Source organism: Scedosporium apiospermum (genome assembly GCF_000732125.1).
Source record: "Scedosporium apiospermum strain IHEM 14462 chromosome Unknown SEQ_SAPIO_0077, whole genome shotgun sequence".
In the NCBI taxonomy this organism is placed as follows: Eukaryota; Fungi; Ascomycota; class Sordariomycetes; order Microascales; family Microascaceae; genus Scedosporium; species Scedosporium apiospermum.
Window position 1 is genome coordinate 458630 of NW_015971778.1, and position 23931 is coordinate 482560.

Genomic DNA, 23931 nt, shown 5'->3' on the forward strand with positions numbered 1-23931 from the left:
CAGAAAATCTGCACCTCAGCTATGGAGAAGACTCTAACAAGGGCAACATAACTGACAATAGAGAGGACGACCTAATCTGTAGCCTGGCTTCCCAGAAGAGCGGGGCAAGTCGGGCTCTTACTACAAAATCCGGACCAACCAAAGGAAATAAAGTAAGATTGAAACAGGAAAATCCGACGAGTCGCGCAAGCCGTCAAGGACAGAAAAAGAAGGTTGTAAGAAGGGGACATACGGTTTGTTACGAGGTGTCTGGTTTCTCGAGATGATGAGATGCGGTTGAAGCTGGTCCTTGTCCTTGGAAGGCAGTGTCATAAGAATTTATGACTCAGCCCAGACTCTTGTATATTATGTAAGCAGACCGACTTCCAGACAACAATATCTTTTCGGGATTCTCACCTTCCTTTACAGGATCATAAACTATGGCTTCTCCCAAAAGATCACCTTATACCCCGATATACTATTGCATTAGAACCTCAGGCTCGGGCCCTTGCATCTAACGAGTATCAAGCGTCGTCACCGAAATCGCGAAAGACTAGATGAGTTGAAAAGAATTATCACAGGAAGAGGAGCAAGGGAGTCGAGACTGAGGAGTACGGCCAAAGCTTCTTTATGAAGGCGAGTATGCGTGGGTGTATATGCGTAAGATATATACCTCTCTATGTACGTGTGCGTTCATGTGTGTGTTTGTGTGTGCGTGTGCGTGGTTGGGTATCTCTATGTATGTGTGTATGATATGTGCGCGGAGATATATAATTGTGAGATGAAGTGTCTGTCTGCCCGCCCACGGTTTGGCGGAAACGGATAGGAAGAGAGGAGCTGCGGGCCGCTTCAAAATGGAGTAGATAGAACCAGCAGGGCCGGAACGAATCTCATTACAACTTACTCTTCACGGATTGAAGTCATCTCAAACTCCACTCCACTTCCACCCTCCAACAGTGGCTGGCTCGGAGGAGGCAGTGGTTGAACTTGTTGTGCCAACGAGAGCCCACCTGTCGGTCCGGGGCTTTGGCCGGGGCTTCTGGACCCCCTACTTACTCTCTCGCTCGAGTCATTATCAAAGTCCGCTGCAGTATCACTAGTGACCTCTTGCAGCAAGGGTGACGAGCGGACACTCGAGTTGGAAAGCCTGCTTTGAGAATCCGCATTCCCTGCACTTCCGGCCCTGGACGAATTTCGCGGAGAAACTCGGCCCATCTATCGGTGGAAACAATTCTTAGCCACGACCGAATTGCAACTGACGGGGCGGCGCCAAACTCCGAGCGCCCAGGTTCAGTGGGGCGGTCACGTACCTGTTTGGCCCAGCGGAGGCCACAGCTATTGCAAAGATCTCGCTGTCCACTTGGGCCACGCCGCCACTCGGGGGTATTCCGTGTGTGGCAGTTGGCGCAATCCCGTGCAACATTCCCAACTCCCTTCCTGCGCTTGCGCTTTTTCTTATTGGTCAATAGCATACTCAGCTCCTCTGCGAGAATGCGGTTGACCTTTTCTAATTGACGAAGTTCAAATTGCCAACTGGAACATTTAGTCGTCCCAAGCTCGGAAAACATGATTTCGTCTACCGCCGGTATGCAACTAGGGAGTGGCCGAGAATCATTGAGCCCAGTAGGCTCGGTCGAGCACTGAACCCCGGGCCTTGATGGGGAACTCAGTTCATGCGAAGCGGCGCGTTCCAAGTCCCCAGCGGAGGCGGACGATCGTGATGAGGCTTTAATGAGCTTCGTCTGCGCCAGCAAGAAGGACGGTTTACCCTCTCCCGTATTTTCGGGATATAGAAAGGTCTGTGCTCGCAAAACTTGGCCCCTGCGATTGTGAACCTCATGTTTGCAAGAAACAATCTTGCCTCTACGGGCCTTCTCAATAGTGCGGCCAAACTCGGGTCGCGACTCCTTACGCATGAGGTCGTGCATGCTCGTTCCGACCAAGGCCGCGGGCTGGATGTCAAGAAGCGCCCGAGTGTTGGAAGAAACGAAGAGGAACATCCCCGATGTTGATATCTTCGCCCAAATTTCATTATCGCCGACGCCATTGGCATAGCGGTGAACAGTAGATCGACTGAGAGAGTAGACTGGACGTCTTCGCCCCACGAGTATGATACACTTGCGTCCCTTGCCTTGCTCCGAGAAAAGGGAGCCATGGCTTTCAAACCACATGTACCCACTCCGTTTCCGCCGGATCCGAAAGACAAGATTGACAGGCGTGTCTGCAGTTGCGTCTTTGAGTTCTCGTGTGACAGGAACAATGTCCGAGGGATGGCAAACGGACGACAAGGACGACCCAATTAGCTCAGTACCGTCATATTCCAGCACGCGCTTAGAAGACGGGGAGACGTATTGAAACACTCCTTTCAGGGAAATAACATGGATGACATCATCGACATTCTCAAGGAGCATCTTGTGCCATGACTGCCTATGCCAGTCGGATGATAAGCCGCCCTTGGAAATATATTGTTGCAGGAGGGTGGAAACGTCGTCTGTTCCAAGCGTCTGACCGTGGTCGGATACCCAGTGATTCGACTGAGGTGGCTCCCATATGTACTGGCCAATATCGCTGTGCTTATAGTCAACCTGGACTCCACCCCTCCCTGGCGTTGATGAAATGGCCTCGGGGTACTCCACAAGATCAATTTGGAACCCAACGAAGTACCGAATCTCTTCAGAGTCCCACGGGATTGGTATCATCGTGAGGAGATTTAAGAAGGGTTTTCCTCCTTTACGGTAGTTAATGAGGCTTTGCTGCACCTCTCGACGGGCTGAGATTTTCTGCTTCAAGGTGTAAACAGTCGCGTCATCGACAAACTCTCGTTTAACCCCTGCCTCGACCTTCCCGTCCGGTGCCTGAAGAAACCGGCAGTTTTGGCCCATGATCTCATGGCGGCTGTAGCCAGTTAGATTCTGGAAGCTATCCGATACATATACAATAGGGCAGTCGTTCATCGTAACGTCGCACACGATAAATGCGCAAGACATATCAACAGCGCCGATGTGAATTTCTGGGTTCTTCCGTGTAGCCACATACCACAGGGCACGGAGCATATCGAAACCGCTCTTCGAGTATGGGGCTTTTTCTTTCGTTCCCAGCGGGTGTGGGTCGGCCGTATTCGTAGGTACAGCAGTTTCTTGTGGTAAATTTTGGTAGTTCGGCTCTACTTGTGAGTTCAGATAGGGGGTTCTCGAATGAGAGGGTCGTCGTGATGCGACGGAGTTGCCAGAGTTACGATCGACAAACGCGTTTCCACGAATCGCGAGAATCTGGTCACCTTTAGAGGTAGAGGATTGGGACGAAGCGACGGTGTCAATCGACGTAGGTTCTGTGAATCGTTGTGTTTGCGAATTGACCGCTTCCGCGCCTCCTACCAGACCACTCTCAGGATCCATCTCCATTAGGGGTAAACCGTTGGCTCCCGCTCTAAGGCCAAAGTCACAATCAGGAGGAGCTATGTGGTTCCGTGAAAAGGGTGTTATACGGGATTGTTCTATCAAGCCCAAACCGTGATGCTCCGAAACAAGGGGGTTGTTCACTCTCATATTTGCAAAGCTATCCGGCATCATGTTGCTCATCAAGTCGGCAGAGATCGATTGCAGAGCATTCCGTGGCGGGTCAAAGGCATTGCGGGACTGTCCGGGGCCGGGGTTCGAATCAGGAAATTCGGGCTGGAGTGGACTGCGTGAGAGTTGGAAAGGCTGGGGGCTGTCACGCGAGGTTCCAAACTCCATCATCGACAGCCTTCGGCTGTCACCATCACTCGACGCAGATTGAGTGGCACCAAAGGGGGCCGGATAGCTGCTTCGCCGACGCTGAACTTCTCTCCGTGCCTCCTGTTCGCAGGTGGTGTGAATAGCATCATCGAACGTAACCCCGTCAGCTAATTGAGAGTCATGGCTAGGTGAAAGGCCCAATGCGGGTGCCGTAGATTTAGTCGTTACCTCAGCACCAAGGCTTTTGGTCTCCCGGCCAACTGCAGTCCGAGTCCCATAGAAACCTTCCATGACCACGCTACCACATTCGCGGAGGAGCGGCGAAGGCAATTTACTCTCTCCTTAATGGCCGGGATTTCTTAGCCACCTCTTCTCACACCAGGGCCTCCGAAGCTCTGTGCTGGCAAATTGCTGCCTCCAAGGAAACGGCCAAGAGGGTATTATACGTAACCCGCAAGGCCAGCGACCAGGAATATCGATAAGCGCACAACTTGATCTAGGAAATACCTAGCCAAAAGTTCATGCGTCGCACGAAATGGAGCAAGTTGCACGTTAGGTAGGCATGGTTATTCGGCGGCCTTGGCGCATGGTAATATTAGTCCCTCACTATATAGAGGAAGCCATGGACCAACAGAAAAGGGCGGCAGCGTCTGCGTCCTAGGTTTAGAGTGGGGAGGAGGTGCCGCTCCTCAACGATGCGATTAGTGACGAGAAAAATCCTCCCCAAAAAGTCGAAAATATCAGAGAGGTATGGCCGGATCACCGGAGTTGACCTGTGTTTGGGCACGGCTGGTTTGTTGTGGCTGGTCGCTGGTCAAACGGTTTGTAGTTGGAACTAAGAGTGGCGGGCGAGGGATGCTTGCAAATCTTGGGGTTCAAAAATCTAGGGAGCGGGACTAGTATCTTCCGCTCCGGCATGTTGGGAGTCCACCCTTCACTTATGCGAAGATTCTCTCAATTCCATGTTTATGCAATAACATAAATAGGACAATTAATCAAGGTTTACACAGTTACCCGCCAGCCAGTCAATCATGTTGGAGACTGGTCCTTTTCCTCAAATTTACTTCTCAATATTAATTCAACCTCATTTACCAACTTGATTGGTAGTAGCCGAAGGCAAGCAAGGACCTGGCTCAGTGAACTGGTCAATGTTTAACTTGCCTTGTTGGCGTGACTCCCAAGGCCATGGATATTGCACTATGAGGCAACCACAAACATCTTTACCTCGGTACACAATCCCTTATTCAAGAGATACCAAAAGCACTGCCTATTGCATTGCTATCAATAGAAACACTACGTTTATATTCTCGAAAGCACAGTGATAAGTTGCACTAATTTTGTTTCTTTCTCGTTTTTAAAGAGCCTCTGGAACTGGACTAAGCAAAGAAGCTCGCAATAACACCCTGGGCCTCTGGTGAGAACTGTTGGAGAAGAGGTGTGGGGTCCAAATTGGCTGTCTGGAGTAGAGTCTTTGTCGCGGCCACTACACGGCTAGCCGTTTGACCACGAAGGGTCTCTGCCTCGAGTCCTTGCGCGATAAACGTGAAGGCTTTGCTGGCCTGGCTAATCACGGCTGGGTGTTGCCTGTTATCGAGGTCCTGTTGTCAGCTCTGATACGTGGAAGCCAAACGGCAGGCGTCATCAACGGGAGACGATCCGAGGAGGATCTCGAAAATTAGGCAGGGTCGAAACTTACTGATTGATAAGTTCAGCGAGATAGGCATATGCATAGGGCGCGGCTTCCTCATCATTAGTCACCGGCAGAGTATCTACCCACTGCGCTATAACGCCCTGGACGTCCGAGACATGGCCGGGATTGTAGTGAAGAATCTTTGCAATAGCCGCGCAGGCATTTTCGGTGGCGTAAACATTATCCTCGCTGCGCGGATCGGGTACCTGGGTGACCTGGAATAAGCACGGAATCGCCCCGCCCAGGAATTGTGACCAGGGTGATCCGCCTCTGTGTGCTGCTACACCGATTCCATATGCAGCCGCCTGCCTGATGGCGGGCGAGGCGTCCTGGCATCCATTAACTAGTGGCTGAGTAATGAAGTTGGCGTAACGACTGCTCTCGGGTCCGCAGTATTCTAAGACGTCATCCATGATGCAGAGACCCCATTGCCGTTGGGTAGGGTCTTGAGAGACGAGGAAACTCTCGTAAGTTGCCAAAAGTCTTTCCCAGCTTGGGAGGAAGGAAGCTCCGTGATGCTTGAAGATCGAGTGAAATGCCTTATTCATGTCTGAGAGAAGCGTCTGGTCGTCTTCAATGGCGAGGAGGGTCTCTTGCGCCTCGTCCTCGACATCGTCGGCAGTAGCGCCTTCGTTTTCTTCCGCCCGTTGGGCCACGCGATCTTTATAATCCTCGATGGCCGAGTGTACGCCATCAATGAACTTGGCCATGTGCGTCTCGGTCAGGCAACCATTACCCATCACCTCCACCGACTCGTAGAAGCACTGGTACATTTCGGCCAGCGTGTCAATGGCTGGCTCGGCGGTTAGAACCTCAAGAAGCTTGTCAACCGTCCCGAGCCATAGACCGGTAAGTTCGTTGGATGGGTTTCCGTAGGCCTTTTTATACGAGTTCAGGAGCTGTGGGACGAGCTTGGCCGAGATGTACCGCACAGGATCGTGGAAGAAGAACGCGAGGCCAGGAATCGCAATCTTTTCCATCACCTCCGCCACATAGGGCGCAAAATTGCCCTCCAGTACCTGTGCGTAAACAACGAGCAGCTCAATTGCCATGCGTTTATCATCCATCGTGCTTGTGCGGATACCGATCATTTTTCCCTTTATGGGAACAAGCTCCCATCCCTCTTCCTGTTGGATATGTTCTATGTGATCCTCTTCCTCGAGAAGTTGGATATCCGCTTTGGCACTGGCTTGCTCCAAGAGCGGTGGCATGACAGTTGGCAAAAATGGAAGGAACTCGCTGCCGAGGACTCTACACATGCGACCCCAGCAGTGCATTAGATATTGGGTCTGCGGGTCATCCGCATCCGTAATATTTGCCTGGATGGTTCCCAAGAGCTCCACGAGGGTCATGGCATCTTGTCCGAGTCGCTCTCGTCCCACAGCAAGGGCAATCAGTGTCGCGCACTCCATAGCCTTTGCACGGAGTCGTCGAAATTCTTTGTTGTTCTCCGTCCTCAAAACGTTGACGAGAAGAGGCATCAGCGTGTCGTAATACTTCGCGAAGGCAGCTTCCGCGGCATCAGCGATCGTGGCGATGGTTGATAGCGCCTGCTCCTGGACGTAGCGCTTTTCATTCTGAAGCAACTGGAACAGATGCGACAGCAACTCGTCCAGGTACGGCTCTAGTATCTCCTTCTCTGCCTCCTCGCAGAAGTTGACTAGCGCTGCAGCCGCATGAGACTTGACTCGCGGTTCAGGCGAATCCAAAACCGGGATTATCGCCTTTAACACACGGTCGTAAAAGTCTGTTTGCATCTTGGGAGCAAAGTCGGTACTCATTTGGCCAAGAGCATTGCATCCCGCCCAGCGAACACGAGGATGCGGATCTTTGAGCGCCGGAATGACTAGATCAAGGACTTGGCTTAGCTCTCCAATCATATGATCTCTGCATCCTTCCGAGATGGCAGAAATGGCCATCAAGGCGGCGTGACGATCCCTCCAGGCCATGGACGTCATCATCCGAGGAAGCCAGTTAAACGTGGGTGGCAGAATAGTTTGTCCGCCCAGTTTGTTGGCGAGCCTGTCCATGCACTGCTCTCCGGCGACGTGGTTCTGGTCGCTCTCCTCCTGGTCAAGCTGCAGAATATCCCCGTTAGTTCTACGGGGATAGAACAAGAGGAAAACGTAGTACCACGGAAAGGGAAAGGGGGACTCACATCATCGGATGCTAGCCATTCAGCGGCATCATCGTCATCTTCGCCCAAATCCGTCATCAAGCTTAGACACTGAGTAATCATATCTTCTGTATAGGACGGATCTTTTCGGCACATTGACGGCGCATAGTCAGCAAACGTGGCCATCAGCTCAAGAGCGTTCTGGCGACACAGATTATCCAGCTCTTTATCGGAGATGACGCTAATGCTAAAAACCACAAGGTTGTGGAATAGTGGCTTGAACATCTTGGGTGATGTTTCGGCAAGATCAATAAGAGCGACAAGGGCCTTGCTCAGATCGTCCGAGTCATGCGACTCCTTGATAGGAGGTAGAATATTAAGCACCTCCGGAAGGAGAGGATAGTACTTCGGCTGAGCCTTCCTGCCCAAGCCCCTGAAGAAGGAAGCAAAGGCTTCCATGGCAGCAAGCCGAACCTGGACGTGGGTGCTCGTTAATACAGTATCATATGCGCGGTAGTGGTCTTTTCAAGGTGGCCCTGCTACTCACCGCCACGGAATCATCTTTGAACCCCTTGTTGAAGGATTGGAGCACCGCCTCTTCGTGTTGTTTTTCAATGATATCGGGAGTAGTGGCGAATACTCGGAATGCAGTCTCGCGTTTATCGGGCTCCGCAGCCAGATTCAACTGGAATAGGGCTCCAAGTAGCTCCGGCCAAGACAAATCTAGAGAGGGGGTAGGCGACACGTTAGTTTTCACAACGCACACAAATCAGCCACGGAGGAGTATGTGCTGCCCAATACAAGTGGGAAGACGAACCGCTCTCTGTGTATTGCCTAGCAACCTCGGCGACAGCATCGCTAATTTTATTTCTGACACCACGTTCCGTCTCAGAGGTGAGGATCTCGAGGAGCTTTTGGCGAATGACGGCCGCCTGCTCTTGTGGTAGAGACACGAATATATCGACCGTTTCCCCCTTCTCGTTCTTCCGCGATTTCGAGGCTATGCGGCGGAAGATGACGGCCGCAAAGGAACGTGTCTTAAGATAAACCGTTGGTTAGCTCGGCGTTCGTCTCTCCCGCGAGAATGTAACAAGAGCGGAAACGTACGGAAATATCAGGCGTGTTTTGAATCTGTTCGGCAAGACCCATGAGGAGGAGCTCAGGGCGATTAAGAGTCCAGTGGTTCTGGAGGTGCTCCTCGGCCTGGGAGCGTATTGAGTTGTCTGGAGATTGCAGTGCCTGGAGCAGCTGCGTCAGCTCCGCATGCACGTCAGCGGGTAGCATCGACATGGTGTCTTTCTAGAATGAAGTCGAGGAAGGAAAATACGAAGGCCGCCGTCGTAGCGGCACCACAGAGTATTGCCGATGGCTCGGGTTTCGTCTTCCAGGAACTTGTCGAATCGGGGCCCAAATTCAAGGCGGGCTGTTGGAGGCCGAAGACTTCCACGAAAACAGGACGAGCCCGAAGGAGGACCTGAGGGGTGCAGTGAGGCGGTAAAAAGGCAGATCTGCAAAAGGGAGGCGGGATTATTAGTCTATATGGACCACTACTTGACTCTTTACTCGGAGCATATAGGGATACTCTAAGCAAGTTGGCAAATGTCGTGGCTCGTAGCAGGAGTGGTTCTTCTACTTCGTGGTGCAAATCGCAAATCGCGGGGAGAGGAGAGATTCTTGGCGGGGTTGACTTTTTTTTTTCGCTGCCTCTAACAATTTTCAGTGTGTACAGCTTTATACTGTATTCTAGGTTTGGCAGGCGGGGGTGTTGCGTGTTCGTGTTTGGACGGCAACAACAACAACAAAAGAATCAATTTTGCTCTAACATTTAATAAGCCATCGAATCGATTAATGATGGAACAATATGAATTGTCTACAAGTGTCTACAAGTACACCAGGCCAAGCAATAAAGTACTCGATCAAGCAAGATTGAGGGCCAGATGTTAATGGAAATTTCAGGACTGTGCCCTCTTTCTCGTTTGAAATAGCAAATACCGCCCTTGCAGCATGGCACTTGGTTGCGCGAACCATTTCCACTTTCCAATATCGCGTTCGGACTTTATATTGACCCTTCACCCGCGAAGTAGGCGTACGAAGTAGACAGTAGGAGGAACATTGTTTCTCAATTAAGGGCAGCGCCTAGTATGGTCGGGAGAGTCATCAATAAATAAAATAAATAAAAATAAAATAGCAAATTAAAAAAAAAAAAAAAAAAAAAAAAAAGAAAGAAACGAAACAAAATAAAAATAACATAATTAGGATTTTTAATTATTATTATTGTTTTGGGAGAGGGGGCCGGCGTCCACAGTACCTCAGTTCGAAGGTTTCATCTCTGGGATCGCTCCGGGCATCATCAAGTTTCTGAGGGATGACCTCGTTCCGTGTTCGCGAAGCATCAAGGTGTGTGTTGACTTCAGTGAGTATGAATTGACACTGTGTTGGACCGTTGTCCCCTCCAATGTCTGATCTGATCTGCCCCGCACCACAATTGACTGCATTGTATGGCGTGCCGCCGCCCGCCACCAAGAAGTCCAGGAATTGCAAATGATTAATCTCGTCCAGCACTCGCCCCTTCGTCTACTCAGCACAACCCAAACTTGAACGAATTACACGGAGATTCGTTTCCACATAAGCTCTTCGGCGCAGAAACTCTCCATTCCACATCGTCTTGCCTTTAAATCGCGGGAACCTCTGAGACCTCAGAACGAGATGGAGCCCGTACCTCCCTCAAGTGGCGAACGGCGAGCTCGGCGTGAGCCGAGCACTTCAAGCCTTGCCAGCGTCGCTTCGTCTCATGCCTCAACAGTAAATCCCCCTTCCTTTCCACCGCGTCATAGTAATCTGGCACTTACAACCTCGTCTACAGAACCTGACATCATCACACCGACAATCGTTTGTGGATAGCCTCAGGAATGTGCCGCCTTCCCCCCGCGGCCAGCGTCACCCTTCTTTCACGGGAATTCCACCAGCCGTAATTCAAGACCTCCTCAGCATACCGCTATCGCGCAAAGCGGCCGACCCTCGGTTCGCCGGTCGAGATTGGCGGGATATATTAGTTGGAGAGTTAGTATCATCGAGCGATGTCAGATGGGTGACTGCAGATACGAGCGTTGAGGATGCCACGAAGGTAGGTTTGGGCGCCTAGCCGAGATTCATACCAAAAAGGGTGGCCGCATTCTCTAACTCTTCCTCCGGATACATCCTACAGACCCTCATTAAGGACAACCCCGAAAACGTTGTCCTCGTGCGTGGAAGCGAGGCCAACCAACTCGAGCCCACCATCTCAACCTTCGATTTCAACGATCTGAACGCCTACCTCTTGGTTGTTGTTGGACTGGCGAAACCAGACGAAGATAGCATCGCCCTGTACGATCGAATCGCCTCTATGGCGCGTGAGGGAGCCATTATCCCCCTACGCGACATTCAGCCCATCTGTCGCAAGCAGTCGCTAATGACCCTGTCCTCCACTGACAAGCTTGGACGTGCCATTGAGATTCTCGGAAGCGGCGTTCATCGAGTCCTAGTCTCGGATAGCTCTGGATCCATTGTTGGCATCCTCAGCCAACTAAAGCTAACTGAATTTTTCTGGTCGGAAGGAGCTCATTTCCCAACCATCGATAGATTATACACGACCAATATTCGTGAGTTGGGGATTGCATCCAAACAGGTTCTCGCGGTCAAGTAAGTGCAAAACGTCCTCTTATCCATCGCCTCGGCGGACCATGCTAATATACGGCTCGCAGCTCGGACAATGCGTTGGCAGATGCCCTCACTCTGATGTACAATGAGGGCCTGACCAGCGTTGCTGTTGTCGACAATGGCTATAACGTGGTGGGCAACATATCAACAGTCGATGTGAGGCTCCTCACGAGCGCGGCCCGTGCCCCCCTTCTTCAATCATCATGCATGCACTTTATCTCCGTTATTCTCAATGAGCGCGGGGTAGAGAAAGGGCGGGATGCCTTCCCTGTATTCCATGTCAATCCCTACTCATCATTGGCGCATACTGTTGCGAAGTTGGTCGCTACCCGGTCTCATCGGATGTGGGTAGTTGAGGGATCATCATCGCCTTCCCCGGCCACTTTAGCGACCCCATCGCAGACGGCCGCCGTTTTGGTGCCTAACACCGGCTCCGCTCCCCAATCTCCAGCCCCTGGCGCCAGTTTTGGTTCGATCCCCGCCTCCGCCTTGCCTGGAGCCCATCTCTCTGGTCGTCTCTCTGGCGTAGTGTCGTTGACCGACATTCTCAATCTATTTGCCAAATCCACAGGACTAAATCCATCGGATCCTTCCGAACAACGTGCCAGGAGACGCAGAAGCTCGAGCAGTTCTGTGCGGCCCAGTATCGATTCTAGCCGGCCGAGCATTGATATTCGTCGATGATCCCGAGAGTGGCGTGCATGTCCATTATTTGTAGTTTCGATAAGCTAGCGCTTTAGGACGATTGTTCAGTTACGGTCAGATATGTTGGGGGAGCAGGTAGGCACGGTGGGAAGACCTTTCCTTGCGATCTTGCAGATTCGAGACTCGACACCGGTCGCCCGAGCTTAGCACCTGGCCGTTACAGATAGTGCTAGCCGCTCTAAGACGACGCGGGGATTGTTTTGGTTCACCACTCGCCCGATTTCTGTGATACTACTTGGTGAATATGTGGCAAAAACTATGCGCCACACGCGTCTCGTCCATTTAACAGCACTTCGCCATTCCTCCGTCCATCCATTTGCCGTGCCCTTCCATATTCACAACACTCTTCCCGCCGTGGCGACTCTTCCCCCGTACATTAGAGAACAGACTGGTGATCTCTTCCTTCCGTAGCCCTTTGGTTACGATTCTAGATCGATCCTCGATGGTGTGGCCTCCCGGCTAACGAGAAGATAAAAGGCTTTTTTGAGACTCCATCCAAATTCAAGCCGTCTCCCTTCCAGCTAAACATGAGCGTCAATATGCAGTTGGTAAAGTCGGGGTATCGATTAAATATCATTGATCATCACCTGGAAGAATACCCTCTCCGATATGCTGTCCCCCTACTTAAGCAGGGCATCGAACGACGCCTGTGGCATTTCGGAAATGTAGGGGCATTATTGAGAGGTCTTGGTGGGGAATGACTTGTTCATTCCCAAGCCCGGGGCATGTGAAGAAGAATCTCCGTTCGAGGCCTTGGTATGAAACAGCGTTGAGCCCTGGCGGATGGTGTGGATTAGAAGAGCCACTGAGTCTGGTTTAAAATCAGGGGCCTCTCGGAGCTTGTTCAAATCATCAGCCAGCTCCTTGGTAGCCAGCTGTAAGTAATATGACGAGGGTTCATCAATAGAGGGTGCCATTCTCGCGGATTGTTGCACGTTTCGAGCCCTCCCCTCACGATCTCAAGAAGCTGGACAAACAATGTAAAGAGAACTTGAAAGGTTGGTCAAGGATGGCGCCTGAGCAAAAACGACCACAATATGGACTTGGACTTGGGATGTTGGAGTGGAAGATGACAAAGCCATGCCCTTCAGATTGTCCAATGAGAGAGGAGCGAGATCTGTGGTTTCTCCCTCGCAGAGTCGCACCTCATCCTCCCACGAAGGACAGCATCAGGTATTTTCAATAAGAATCAGAATAATGATAATACTAATAATAAATAACAATCACAATAATTAGTGGGATTCAGTCTTCGGAAGTGAAATTTAAAATAACCATAAGAATAAAAACGCAAAATGGTTTCATTGAAATTCTGAAATCTCTAACAAAAACTATTAATTGTGGGTATCGAAAAGTAAACGTGACGCGAGTTATTAGGTCCTCCATAAAGTGGCCTCAACAAGAATATTTCCTTCTGCCACCGCTTTGAGCCAGTCTTCTGGATCGACACACCCCCGACCGTATTAATACTAATCCCATCCTTCCATGGTATCTGCCCTTTGTCTACGAAGTACTGCTGTGGCAATCGTTGCATTCAGGCCCGTGCTTCTGTTACAACTCTCCGAGGGTGGGCAATCCGAGAGGCCTCTCGACGCACCGCCCAACCTTTGAGGGCAAGGAGGAAGAGCACCCAAGCCATCAAGAGGCCGACCAGACCCATGGTGACGGTGTACATGAACATGGCGTCAAGGTCATAGTTCTCCATACCGCGAACTGTATCGCTACTCTGTAAACAAAGTTCATATCAGTACTGGGGGCACATATCACGGCTCGGGACGCTCTCTCGACCTACACTCGCCATGAAGATTATACCCCCGGAAATAAGACCAAACGAAGCCAGCAATTCTGTGGGTGGTCGCGATGGTAGGACAGACTTGGGTGGCTTGAGGTACATGATCACGTACGTCAACCCACGCGCAAACGATGCGCCTGCCAGCAAATTTCCCCATTGCTTGTGAACCATGCTGGATATCATGGATTCTTGAGTGTGAGAACTCATCATAATGCCCAGCAAAAGGATGACCAGGGCCGGGATGGGGTTCAAGGAGACCCGATAGTGGTCCGGTGAGGTTAGCTGGTTATGCTTCCCCTCACCATCATAGGCACCTTCGACGTCAATCTCATCGACCTCCGAAACCGATGTGTTGAGGAGCTCCCTTATCTTGGTAGACTCGATAAGCATGCCACACTATTGCCAGCCGAAAGAAGAATAAGAAGAAAAAGACAGTTAGTCTATGCTTGTTTTACGGAGTCGAGAAATGGGCCTAGATTCAGGCACCGACTGAAACTTACCAGACCCCCGCCGATGAAGAGGACCGTAATTGAGATGTGTTCAAGGTCCTGCGCTGACCATTCGCCGCCCCATCCGCCAAGGTGTTCGAGGAAGATGTTTGTCGAACCATAGAAGAAAATAAGAAAGCTCTCGACAAATTCTGCGGAAGGCCGCCACTTCTGGCCGAATTTTTGTCGACGGATGTTCCAAGCCTAGAAGCCGACGGCGGTGTTAGCTGGCCATGGCCATGATGTATGGAGGCTGGAGTGTTCCTTACCCAACCAAGCTCGCCGAAACAACCAGACCACCTGCCCAGGGTGAAAATGCCGAGCCAGAAAAAAACGCCACCCTTTATCCAATGGGCTAGGCCGCTAAAGATGGCAGATCCCTCCTTTACCCACGCATTAGCGGAGAAGAACATTACCTCGAGCGACCGGGGGTTGGGGGGGTGGGGGGTTAACATACGAAGAAGCGACCAAAGGTCACAATGCCAGTGCATAGCGCCACAAAGCCAAACGGCAGAACTATCCTGTCAACGATATTATACCAGAGTCGCATAATCGCCACGCCGTGACTTAGAGATCGAATAGGGAGCTTTGAAGAAGACCAGTGCCAGCGACTGGGGGTTGGCTGCTGACGCAGCAACTCATCGTCGAATGCAACATCCTCAAGGTTTCGTCTGTTCTCAGTCGACCCTACGGTGGCGTGGTCTTCAATCGTGGAGATGGAATTGCTTCGCAGGGATTCACTTGCTCGATCGGTTCCATGGCCGCTATCATAGGACGTCCGGTTAGGTCGCTGAAATGAAGGATCGTTACCATCCAAGGCCTGGTCAGTATCTAAGGTGGATCTTGTGACGGGGATGAAGCTTCTCAGCTCCTGGTATGAGGGAGAAGACGCCCTGCTGGCCCACACGGCACCGGCCGCCCGATTGAACAGGCTCAGCAGTACATGAGCGGTCACAACAACCGTAGCAATCCAGCCAATTTTGTGGTGAGCGTTGTTTGGATACAGATCCGGGGTGCTAGCATTATACGCAATGCCCACGGTCAGCCCGAGGAAATGAATAGCTAAGAAGACGAGCTGGGCTATTAAGGTATATCTCGATCGGGCGAGAGAGAGCATTACAGCTGGAAACACCACGTGTCAGTCTTTATGTGAATCCAACGGGGTCGATAAGCTCTCCTCCTAAGAGCGGACGTCACGGGGGCCTGAGCATATTTACCTGTCGGCAGCACAATGACCCAACTCAAGGTCATTAAAGTTATATGGCAATAGATGGAAAACCGGTGCTCTGGGTGGGCAAAGTAGTTGGGCAGAGAATCAGTGAGATTGGAGCCCACGCCGGGCGCCTGGGGCATGGACATGCCTCCTCCATGGTGATCGGTGCCGTGTGCGACGGCGAGGCTGGTTACGCCGAGCAATAAGAGCAACTTTGACAGTCCCATTTGCGAATGGGCAGTGGACTGCGACGGACTCTGTCCCAGTTTTATCCCGCCTTTTTCTTTTATGGAAAGAAGGAAAAGAAAATGAAAGAAAAGAGGGGTGGAAACAGGGAAAGATTCGATCCCACTAGGATGTAAGAAACTTGGAGGAAGTCAGGTTGCAACTATCTGAGTATAGTTTTCTTCTTTCTTTTTTTTTTCCTCCTTTTTTTTTTTCTCTTTTTTTCTTTCTTTTACCCGCGAACAACCCCGCCTGGATAAGGCGAGCTGGAGTCGAGTGTGCGTACGGGTTCACTGAGACTGAAAGGATCTGAAAGGTGACCGACCGGGAGAGGCTCGAACCTAAAGATTGGATTGGAGGGTTGGTTCTCAGACGAGAGTTGCCGATTCGACTTCTCAGTTGGGTCGGGGAGTCACCGAGTCACCAAGTCACCAAATCACCAGAGAGACGACCTACAGCTTACAAAAGTATATAGGGAGGCGGAATAAAGATTGCTCAAGGAATTATGTATTTATAGGCGGGGAGGGGGGTTGATGTCGAAGAGCTAGTTCGGCCCCGGTGGATCTTAGAAATCAGATTTTCGGCTGGATCGAGAACGGCAAAGCACCATAGGAAATGAAGTTACCGAGGAGTGGTGCTCCATTGGCCTGCCTGGTTTTACTCGAGGCGAATCTTGCAGGATGGTTGGGTTGGGGAACTGCATCTTCCGAAGCTTCCGAATTCTGTGTGCGAGTTGACCGTGATGGAATCAAACAAAAAGTAAGAGCTTGGCACGCACGTCAGTGACCACTCGGAAATGGATGAGCCCATACACCTCCACTCCAGCGTACATAATGGAATGTACCCAAAGTATGTACGAGTATCGGGTGTGGTAAGTACGGAGTTACGAAGTAGAGCAAAGCATGTCCCTTTGGACGCTGTCTCAGATGGATGCGCAGTCCTGACGTTGGCGCTCAAGAAAAGGCGTAAGATTACTCTGCACGTTTTTTTCGCCCCTCTCCGTGTTGGACGTCCCCGGCCCCGCCACGGAGAATCGACGGAATTCGCACGGGAACAAAGCAAAGAAAAGGTTCTCGAGCTTTCGACGTCAGGACAAGCAGAGGATCAGATGTTGTGTTTGTAGACTGTGACTGGATCAATTCGAGGTAGCATTGCAAGTACCGTGCGCTAGCGTGAGCAGCCGATTCTCCCGTTGGAAGTGGGGCAGCCTGCACCAGCAACCACAAATGCAGCTTGCAATTTTGGCGTGAGCACTTTCACTGATCAACGAGCAACGAGCAACGGGGAAGCGAGGCTCAAGATCGACAGGATATATCAAATGATGTATATATTACAGGCGGTGTACGAAGTACTTCGTCCACCAAGTAGGCGGTACATCAGGCACATCCTCACCTCCTTCGTAGTGTAACATCACAGCTAAGAGCGAAGTGACATTGAAATACCTCAGTACTGAGTACGTGCTCTGCGCCGTCTGCGGTCCGGCGTACGAAGTACTTCGTACTGATACCACATGTCCAGAACGCAGGGTTCAGGTGAAATTTGGTCTGACTGGGCAGACACGGACTTTACGGAGCAGGCCCGGCAGCAATGGAGGGGCAACCTTCCGCAACTCCCGCCCACATCACTTCTAGTTCTCGCAAGCCCCAAGGACGACCAACTGCTACGAAGTATGTGTTTGTGTTGGTCATCCAGCTGAGGGGAACATAATCTTAGCTGTCACCGGTGGTTTGGTTTATACTGGCACCAACAGTCCAACACTCGCTTATGACGTTGAAGAATGGGCGCCACCAGCAATGTCAGTAGTTTAAATGTTCGGATCCGATCATCACCATCGGTTCTGTCAGTTCTTGGTTTATCCGTGCCCCACACCAAAACTAATTTGACGATTGCGTTCTTTTACCCCACGCAAGAACAAAGAGGGAAAAAAAATTATATATATATATATAATAGGATATACCCATACGGAGGTGATTGTGAGCGGTAAAGAGAAGTCAAATAAATAAATAAATAATAGAATAAAAAATAAAATAAAAAATAAACAAAATAAAACCTCAAGGGAGGCACAAATACAAAATTCGCTCCAGAAATTCTTCTAGTTCCCCGACGAGCCAAGAACAACCCATCCTCTTTCCTTTCCTTGGTGCGTGCAATGCTACAGTCTCCACTTGTTCTGATCGCGGAAGACTCGGCTCTCTTGCTCCAGCTTCGCCAATATTTGCAGCACACCGTGGCTAGCTGGCAGATGGAGCTCGGCTGGCACATCACTATATATTACTTGCACAAGTTCCTTGACGGACCAGGTCCCCAACTTCCCGGTCTCTGCTCTCGGCGAAGTCAGCAACCCCACGACCTGTGCCTCGCGGTCTTTGCGGTGTTGAAGGTACTCGACAATCTTCGCCGGACCATTATCCAGCACCGGGCCGTGGCCTGGGTACGCCCGCCCTTTGAATAGCCCCTTCATACGTTCCAAGCTAGCGAGGTAGCTGGATAAGTCTTCGAATACCGCGGTGCCATGGCCGAGCACGTTGTCCCCCGTGAACAGCGCGTCTTCTTCCTCGAAGACAAATGTCATGTGGTCTCGCGTATGCCCTGGTGTGTGGTAAGCCACCAGGTTCGCGCCCTCGACCGCGAATCGCTGGCCGTCGGTGATGGCGATCTGGTCCGCTTCCGGATCATTCTTGTATATTTTGGCACCCGGACATAGCTCCAGGACGTGCGGAATGCCCTTGGTGTGGTCATGGTGCCAATGCGTAATTAACACCGTCCCCACGGACGCGTTTTCTTTGGTCAACGTCTGCTGCAGTGCTTCCTTCCATGAATTCCGACCTTCGCCCGTGTCGATGAGCATGCGTTGTCTCCCAGTGCCCAAAAGATAGGTGTTTGTTCCCTGGAGCGTGAACTTCCCAGGGTTGCCGCCAAGGATGCGAATGCAAGCGGAGCTGAGGCGCTCAACCTCACGAAGTGGTGTCGGTTGGAATGCCATGACCGGCGAGGAATTCCAGCGGCGCGGGATTGCAGGAAACTAGTTGATCGGGAGGCCAGGCAAGGGAGAGCTTTCAATTAGCAGACGCCCACGGGTCACCCGCCGGATCTTGACGCGCCTAGAGTGCCGCCCCCAAGTACCTTTGCTTGGATTTGATATTTCCCTAGACTTGCGGTTTGAGGCTGAATCGGCCTAGGAATCAATCGCGCGGTTCCTGAAGGTGCAAGCGGCGAACCTTTTTGTAGATATTTCCGTGCCAGACTACCGGATTTAAGCCGAGGTGCTTCAATCCGCGTCCCCCATTCCATGCTGCTAGTGTCATGAGGGGTTGCAATAACGTCAGAACCCCGCTGCCACTGTGATACCTCGTCTTGGGGATCTCAGCCAGGACTTATCTCTTGTGAGTATATCAACTTGTTGGTGCAAATTCATTAACCTGTTGCACATACTCGTGGCATTGGACTTTTGCAACCCGGAGCCTGGCAGCTTGAAGAGTAAACTAAAACTTGGCGGATGGCAAAATGGAACATTCCCATCTTGCACACACGATTCCTTGTTGCCACTCCAGCCCTCGTCCAGGTCTGATTTCAGCATTAATTGATACTTCGTAAACTGGCGAGGCAATGATGTGCAATGTATTACGACACGGGTATTTAAGCCCCTTTTTTTTTTTTTTTTTTTTTTTTTTTTTTTTTCTTTTTTCTTTTAACTTTTTTCCTTTTTTTTTATATTTTTTTTTTTATACTTTTATATATATATATATATATATATTTTAAATTTTTTTACTTTATTATTTTTATTTTTATTTTTATTTATTTATTTATTTTTTTTCCCATATGTACCAGAAGCAGGAGAGAGTTTTCTTAGAACTCTATTATCTACTCTTTTGTAAAACTTATAAACTAAGTTTATTCTTGATAAGTGGGCATTTGATCTCTTGCAATGGATGTGAGACCAATTACCTTCTCTGTTATAAAACTTCATATTTCGTATTGGCGAGATGGCGATCTGTGTACCTGTGTAGGTGTAGTGCTAAGTCAATTCAATCCAATGCTGTTATCAATAATTACGGGTTAACTGAATTTCAATCTATGACGTGCACCCTCATGCTTTTAGCATTGACATGGCTGCATCAAGAGCATATGTAATTACTGGGTTGGATCAATTGGTTATTTGATTTCCAATCCAACACTTCAAATGTGCACTAAGCACCATCTTCCCCACGATAAAGATCCAATGCAGCAAATGCACTTGCTTTTGATAGCACAAGTGGAAGAGCTTTGGTATTCTTTCTAGAATTATTATTCACACTTCAGGCATTGGCAGACCTCACAAACTTCCCACAGCTTCCCCTTACTCGCCCCTTGGAGAAAGGCAGCTAGCGTCCCAACCTGACAGCTCCGTCTTGGTTCAAGCCATTATTGGGCTCTTTTGAGAGTCGGCTACGAGCAACCATCACTTCCCAAAACCCGTGTACTTCCCGTTTCCCAGTTTCTCAGACTTCCTCCGAAGGTCGACACCATGGCCACTCCTGCCTCGCCGCCCAAGACGGCCAAGATCAACTCACCGACAGCTGGAAAACCCATGTTCGGTTGCGGTTTGTCAATTCCCAGGATGCCCTAAAAACTCGATAGACATTGGTGTAATGTGGCTGATTCGCATTTATCAGAACATCTCGGACGCCTCCTGACATCCAGCCAAGATAACCTCAACCAGAGCTTCGGCCATTATAGGCTTATGCTTCGCAAAATTTTCGACAGCCCGACAGGACCGCTGCAAGCAACCAAGGATACTAACGGAAGCGCCTCCTATACACTCACCTCCAATTATCTCTGCCTGCAGTGCCCTACAATAGTGACAGAGGAAGATCGAATCAAACACGGTACTAAGAAGGCTCATCGGTTCTGTATGTGGTCCCCATGTGTGGTCGTTTTCACCACCAGCTTCGTCAACTAATAAGCACACTCGTAGATGTCGACTCTCGAACGGGCTATCTCTATTGCCAGATGTGCGACGACTTGATTTGGGATCCCACTTTCGAGGAGCTCAGAATCCGGAAAATGGGGACGGCCTCGTTTTGGAGTAAGTGACCCTTGTCCATCTTAAGGTGAAGAGGCGGGATGGGGAGGCCCGCTCGATGTTGCTCCCAAAACACCGTTCTAACCGCGCTCGTAGGCAAGCGAGATCGAAAACGGAAATATGAAGAGCCTGCTGATCCCGTCAAGGATGATCCAAAGTACATCACCTCCAACACAACCACCCCCTCATGTCGGGCCAACGGCCTTCGGGGAATCTACAATGCCGGCGCAACTTGCTACCAGAATGTTATCCTACAATGCTTCCTTCATAATCCCCTCCTTAGGAATTTTTACCTGAGAGACGGGCATACTAACTGCAATGTACCGCATTGTCTAAGTTGCGCCATGGATGATATATTCCAAGACTTCTACGCCGTGGAAAGCACCAACGGATACACCGCGGCAAACATACTTTCGGGTTTTTGGATTTCCGACAAGAAGGCGTTCGAAAACCTTGTAACGACCAAGGAGCAGGACGCTCATGAGTTCTTTCAGTTCCTCGCGGAGGAGCTTCACGAACGCAACGGCGACGGAAAGAGGCCCGAAGTTGGAAGCGAACACAGCTGCAACTGCGTCATTCACCAAATCTTCTATGGCAAGATGCTCACCACAACTACTTGCCAGAAGTGCAACACCTCAACCGACGCTGTGCAATCCTTTCTAGACCTTAGCCTTGGACTGGAATCATTGTCGCAAAAGCGGAAGAAAGGAGACCCCAAACCCCTAACGCTTCGCGAATGTCTCGACGCTGAATACATTAAATCCGACAAGTGTGAATATCGCTGTCAAGAATGCAGGACCTCGCAGCAAGCGAGGCGACGCACGAGCATAAAATGTCTTCCAAATGTCCTCGCTATCCATCTCAAGGTTAGTACCAGCTGTTTCTTTTATTTCTTTTCCTTTTCCTTTTTTATTTTATTTATTTTTATTTATTTTTTTTTTGTTTTTTTTCTCTTTTCTTCTGGCGGCCATATTTATGACCCTGCGCATCTGCCGCGATTCTCCCCTCCCCCCCTCTACATGGAGACTAAGTTTTTTTCATAGCGGTTCGAATTTAAGCATGGCCGGCATGAGATCGCTCCGTCTAAAATTGAAACCCCCGTCCAATTTCCCCTCGAAATGAACATGCTCCCTTACACCAGCAAAGGCCGTGACCTTGGTCTTCAAAATCATCAGCTACATAACTACCCCGAGCTAGCACGAGCACACGAGTATGATCTTGTCGGCGTTGTCGTGCATGTGGGAAGTATTGACACTGGTAAGTCACCTCGTGCCGAGATTATTCGTCTAGCTCTCTCTTCTAAGCGACATTGGGTTCGTTAGGCCATTACCTATCATATTGCCGTGTAGGGGATCAGGTAAGTTTGCTCTGGTGGCAACGCAACTATGGAAGCAAACCATGGCAATTTAGCTAACCCATAGTTTGGAGTGGTTCTTGTTCAATGACCACAAAGTCATGCTGGCAACCAGGTCAGAGGTCCTGAATTCACAGGCCTACCTGCTTTTCTATTGCGTTAGGTATTTGTCCTAATCCGACGTAACGGTGCACGATGCTGCCCACTACGGTTCCAACACCGAGACCCCGTCATCACCACTCCGATCGCGGCTTCGCGGCAGGCAGTATAATGTAGCTAGGGCCTACACCAGCGACCGGGAAATAGACGGTGAATGGACCCGAGGGGTTGCCGAAACTGAAAAAATTGGGCTCGAAGAGGAATCAAGGATTATATTGTGAACTGTAATCCTAGACATTGCAAGACATGGATGTCTTTCCCCTATTGTAAGCAAGGTAGTTCTCTAGGACCCTACATGCCCTCCAACTCTGTCAATCCCACCCTCAGAAGCTCCTTCGCTAGGCTATTCATCACTTAGCCACGACCAATTGCTACTAGCAAAATTCGAGTAGCAGAAGAATTCGTTGCCCAGCTCTCGGCTATGAGTCGGAGCGAAAGATGTGGTTTGGAGACCGAACTTCTTGTACAGTCTCAAGATCAATGGGCGCATTCGCTCTCCAGTGCACATCAAGAGTTTCACATCATCTGTGGCCTTCATAAGCCACGTAACCGTGAGCGCCACTAATGCAGTTAGTTTCTAGCTGCCGACGCAGGCATCCGACAAGGCGAGGGGAGGCCCGCCGCGGCACTCTATTGGGGGCTTACCAACCTTTCGTGTGACAGTCTTCATTGAGGAACGGCGGGTCGCATATAGCTCGATCTATGCTGCCCTTTAAGCTAGCTGCAGAGACATGAATCGTGTTAGCTTCGCCGGGTCTTCCCATCCGGAGACAACCCAACGTGGGCCATCATAGTCTGGTGGGTTATTATTACCTGGAAGTTTGAAAGGACGCCTGTAGTCGTAGAAAACAAACTCAGGGAAGACACGGAACCGTTCATCGAATTCCAGCAGCATCAAGTTTGGTCGCTCTGCGACTGGCATCTCGGCCACCAAATTCTTGGCTGCAACAAAGACGCTTGGTGTTGAAACGAATGCAATATTCGTGCCCAGAGAGGTGCCATTTAACAATTCACGAGCCAACAAATTCGCTGTTGTCTCGGCATACTTCGAACCTCATCACACGAGTTCCCCAGGCGGGCATGTCAGCTCAACCGAATGAAAGAGAAACCACCGAGGGCTGTAAACTGCTCCGGGTGCCATCTGTTTGTCCAAGCTGCGATGCTCAGACGTGATTACTCCGGGAGACAAAACAAGGTGGATAAGCTGTGGGGGTGGGGGGAAGACATACCCAGAATTGACTATGGCCCCAGTCCTCAGTGAATGATTCGATAGTAAGAGGAACATCTCGTGTCCTCTCGGCCTCGGCTATCGCCTTGACTCTCTCAAACTCCCGTATTTGGGCATCCCGCTCGGCGTTGAACTCCGCTAATGCAGCCAAGGCGTGGTCTGAAAGGGTTCTACTTGCGCAGTTAGATAAAAACTAGGGCCTTGACAAGACAACTTCCCTACAGCGGTTCGTCATCACTATCCAAGTGTAGGCTTGTCATTGTACTTATTTGTAAAGCCCAGACAAGTGCTCCTACTGATTGGGGGCTAGAAGAAGCAACGGTAAAGGTGTCGTTAAACTTGGAAGATCAAGTAAGTACGTGGCCATCGAGTAAGACCTCGTGTCTTCACCTAAGAGTTGGTTGAGGGTTGTTGATAAGGTGAAAAGGGTGGCGATCAAAAACCAGAAGAGCCAAGAGCCTAAGGGCTTATAAAATGTCCCGAATCGGCTTGTGGTTGAATGCCAAGACCT

At 50.4% G+C, this 23931-nt stretch overlaps 5 protein-coding genes and 1 pseudogene across 5 annotated transcripts; 2 read left to right on the top strand and 4 right to left on the bottom strand.

Moving 5' to 3' along the window:
• Positions 1 to 879: 879 nt before the first annotated feature.
• Positions 880 to 3716, bottom strand: SAPIO_CDS1786 (GATA zinc finger; the record flags this gene model as incomplete). The annotated part of the gene is made up of 2 exons (XM_016784972.1): positions 880 to 1194; positions 1290 to 3716. 2 exons carry the CDS (start codon positions 3714 to 3716, stop codon positions 880 to 882), a joined length of 2742 nt encoding a protein of 913 aa, XP_016645269.1.
• A 1355-nt stretch (positions 3717 to 5071) lies between these two features.
• On the bottom strand, positions 5072 to 8791 carry SAPIO_CDS1787 (Importin subunit beta-3; the record flags this gene model as incomplete). The annotated part of the gene is made up of 6 exons (XM_016784973.1): positions 5072 to 5279; positions 5392 to 7463; positions 7544 to 7975; positions 8049 to 8224; positions 8319 to 8538; positions 8609 to 8791. The coding sequence occupies 6 exons, from the start codon at positions 8789 to 8791 to the stop codon at positions 5072 to 5074; spliced, it is 3291 nt and encodes a 1096-aa protein (XP_016645270.1).
• A 1416-nt stretch (positions 8792 to 10207) lies between these two features.
• On the top strand, positions 10208 to 11881 carry SAPIO_CDS1788 (Protein SDS23; the record flags this gene model as incomplete). The annotated part of the gene is made up of 4 exons (XM_016784974.1): positions 10208 to 10303; positions 10365 to 10625; positions 10707 to 11179; positions 11242 to 11881. 4 exons carry the CDS (start codon positions 10208 to 10210, stop codon positions 11879 to 11881), a joined length of 1470 nt encoding a protein of 489 aa, XP_016645271.1.
• A 695-nt stretch (positions 11882 to 12576) lies between these two features.
• Positions 12577 to 15619, bottom strand: SAPIO_CDS1789 (uncharacterized protein; the record flags this gene model as incomplete). The annotated part of the gene is made up of 6 exons (XM_016784975.1): positions 12577 to 12777; positions 13497 to 13625; positions 13692 to 14087; positions 14192 to 14383; positions 14637 to 15301; positions 15397 to 15619. The coding sequence occupies 6 exons, from the start codon at positions 15617 to 15619 to the stop codon at positions 12577 to 12579; spliced, it is 1806 nt and encodes a 601-aa protein (XP_016645272.1).
• A 2150-nt stretch (positions 15620 to 17769) lies between these two features.
• SAPIO_CDS1790 lies at positions 17770 to 18600 on the bottom strand (annotated as a pseudogene; the record flags this gene model as incomplete).
• A 1521-nt stretch (positions 18601 to 20121) lies between these two features.
• On the top strand, positions 20122 to 22100 carry SAPIO_CDS1791 (uncharacterized protein; the record flags this gene model as incomplete). Its single annotated transcript, XM_016784976.1, has 6 exons — positions 20122 to 20197; positions 20270 to 20506; positions 20572 to 20682; positions 20776 to 21545; positions 21723 to 21936; positions 22090 to 22100. The coding sequence occupies 6 exons, from the start codon at positions 20122 to 20124 to the stop codon at positions 22098 to 22100; spliced, it is 1419 nt and encodes a 472-aa protein (XP_016645273.1).
• Between the last annotated feature and the right edge of the window lie 1831 nt (positions 22101 to 23931).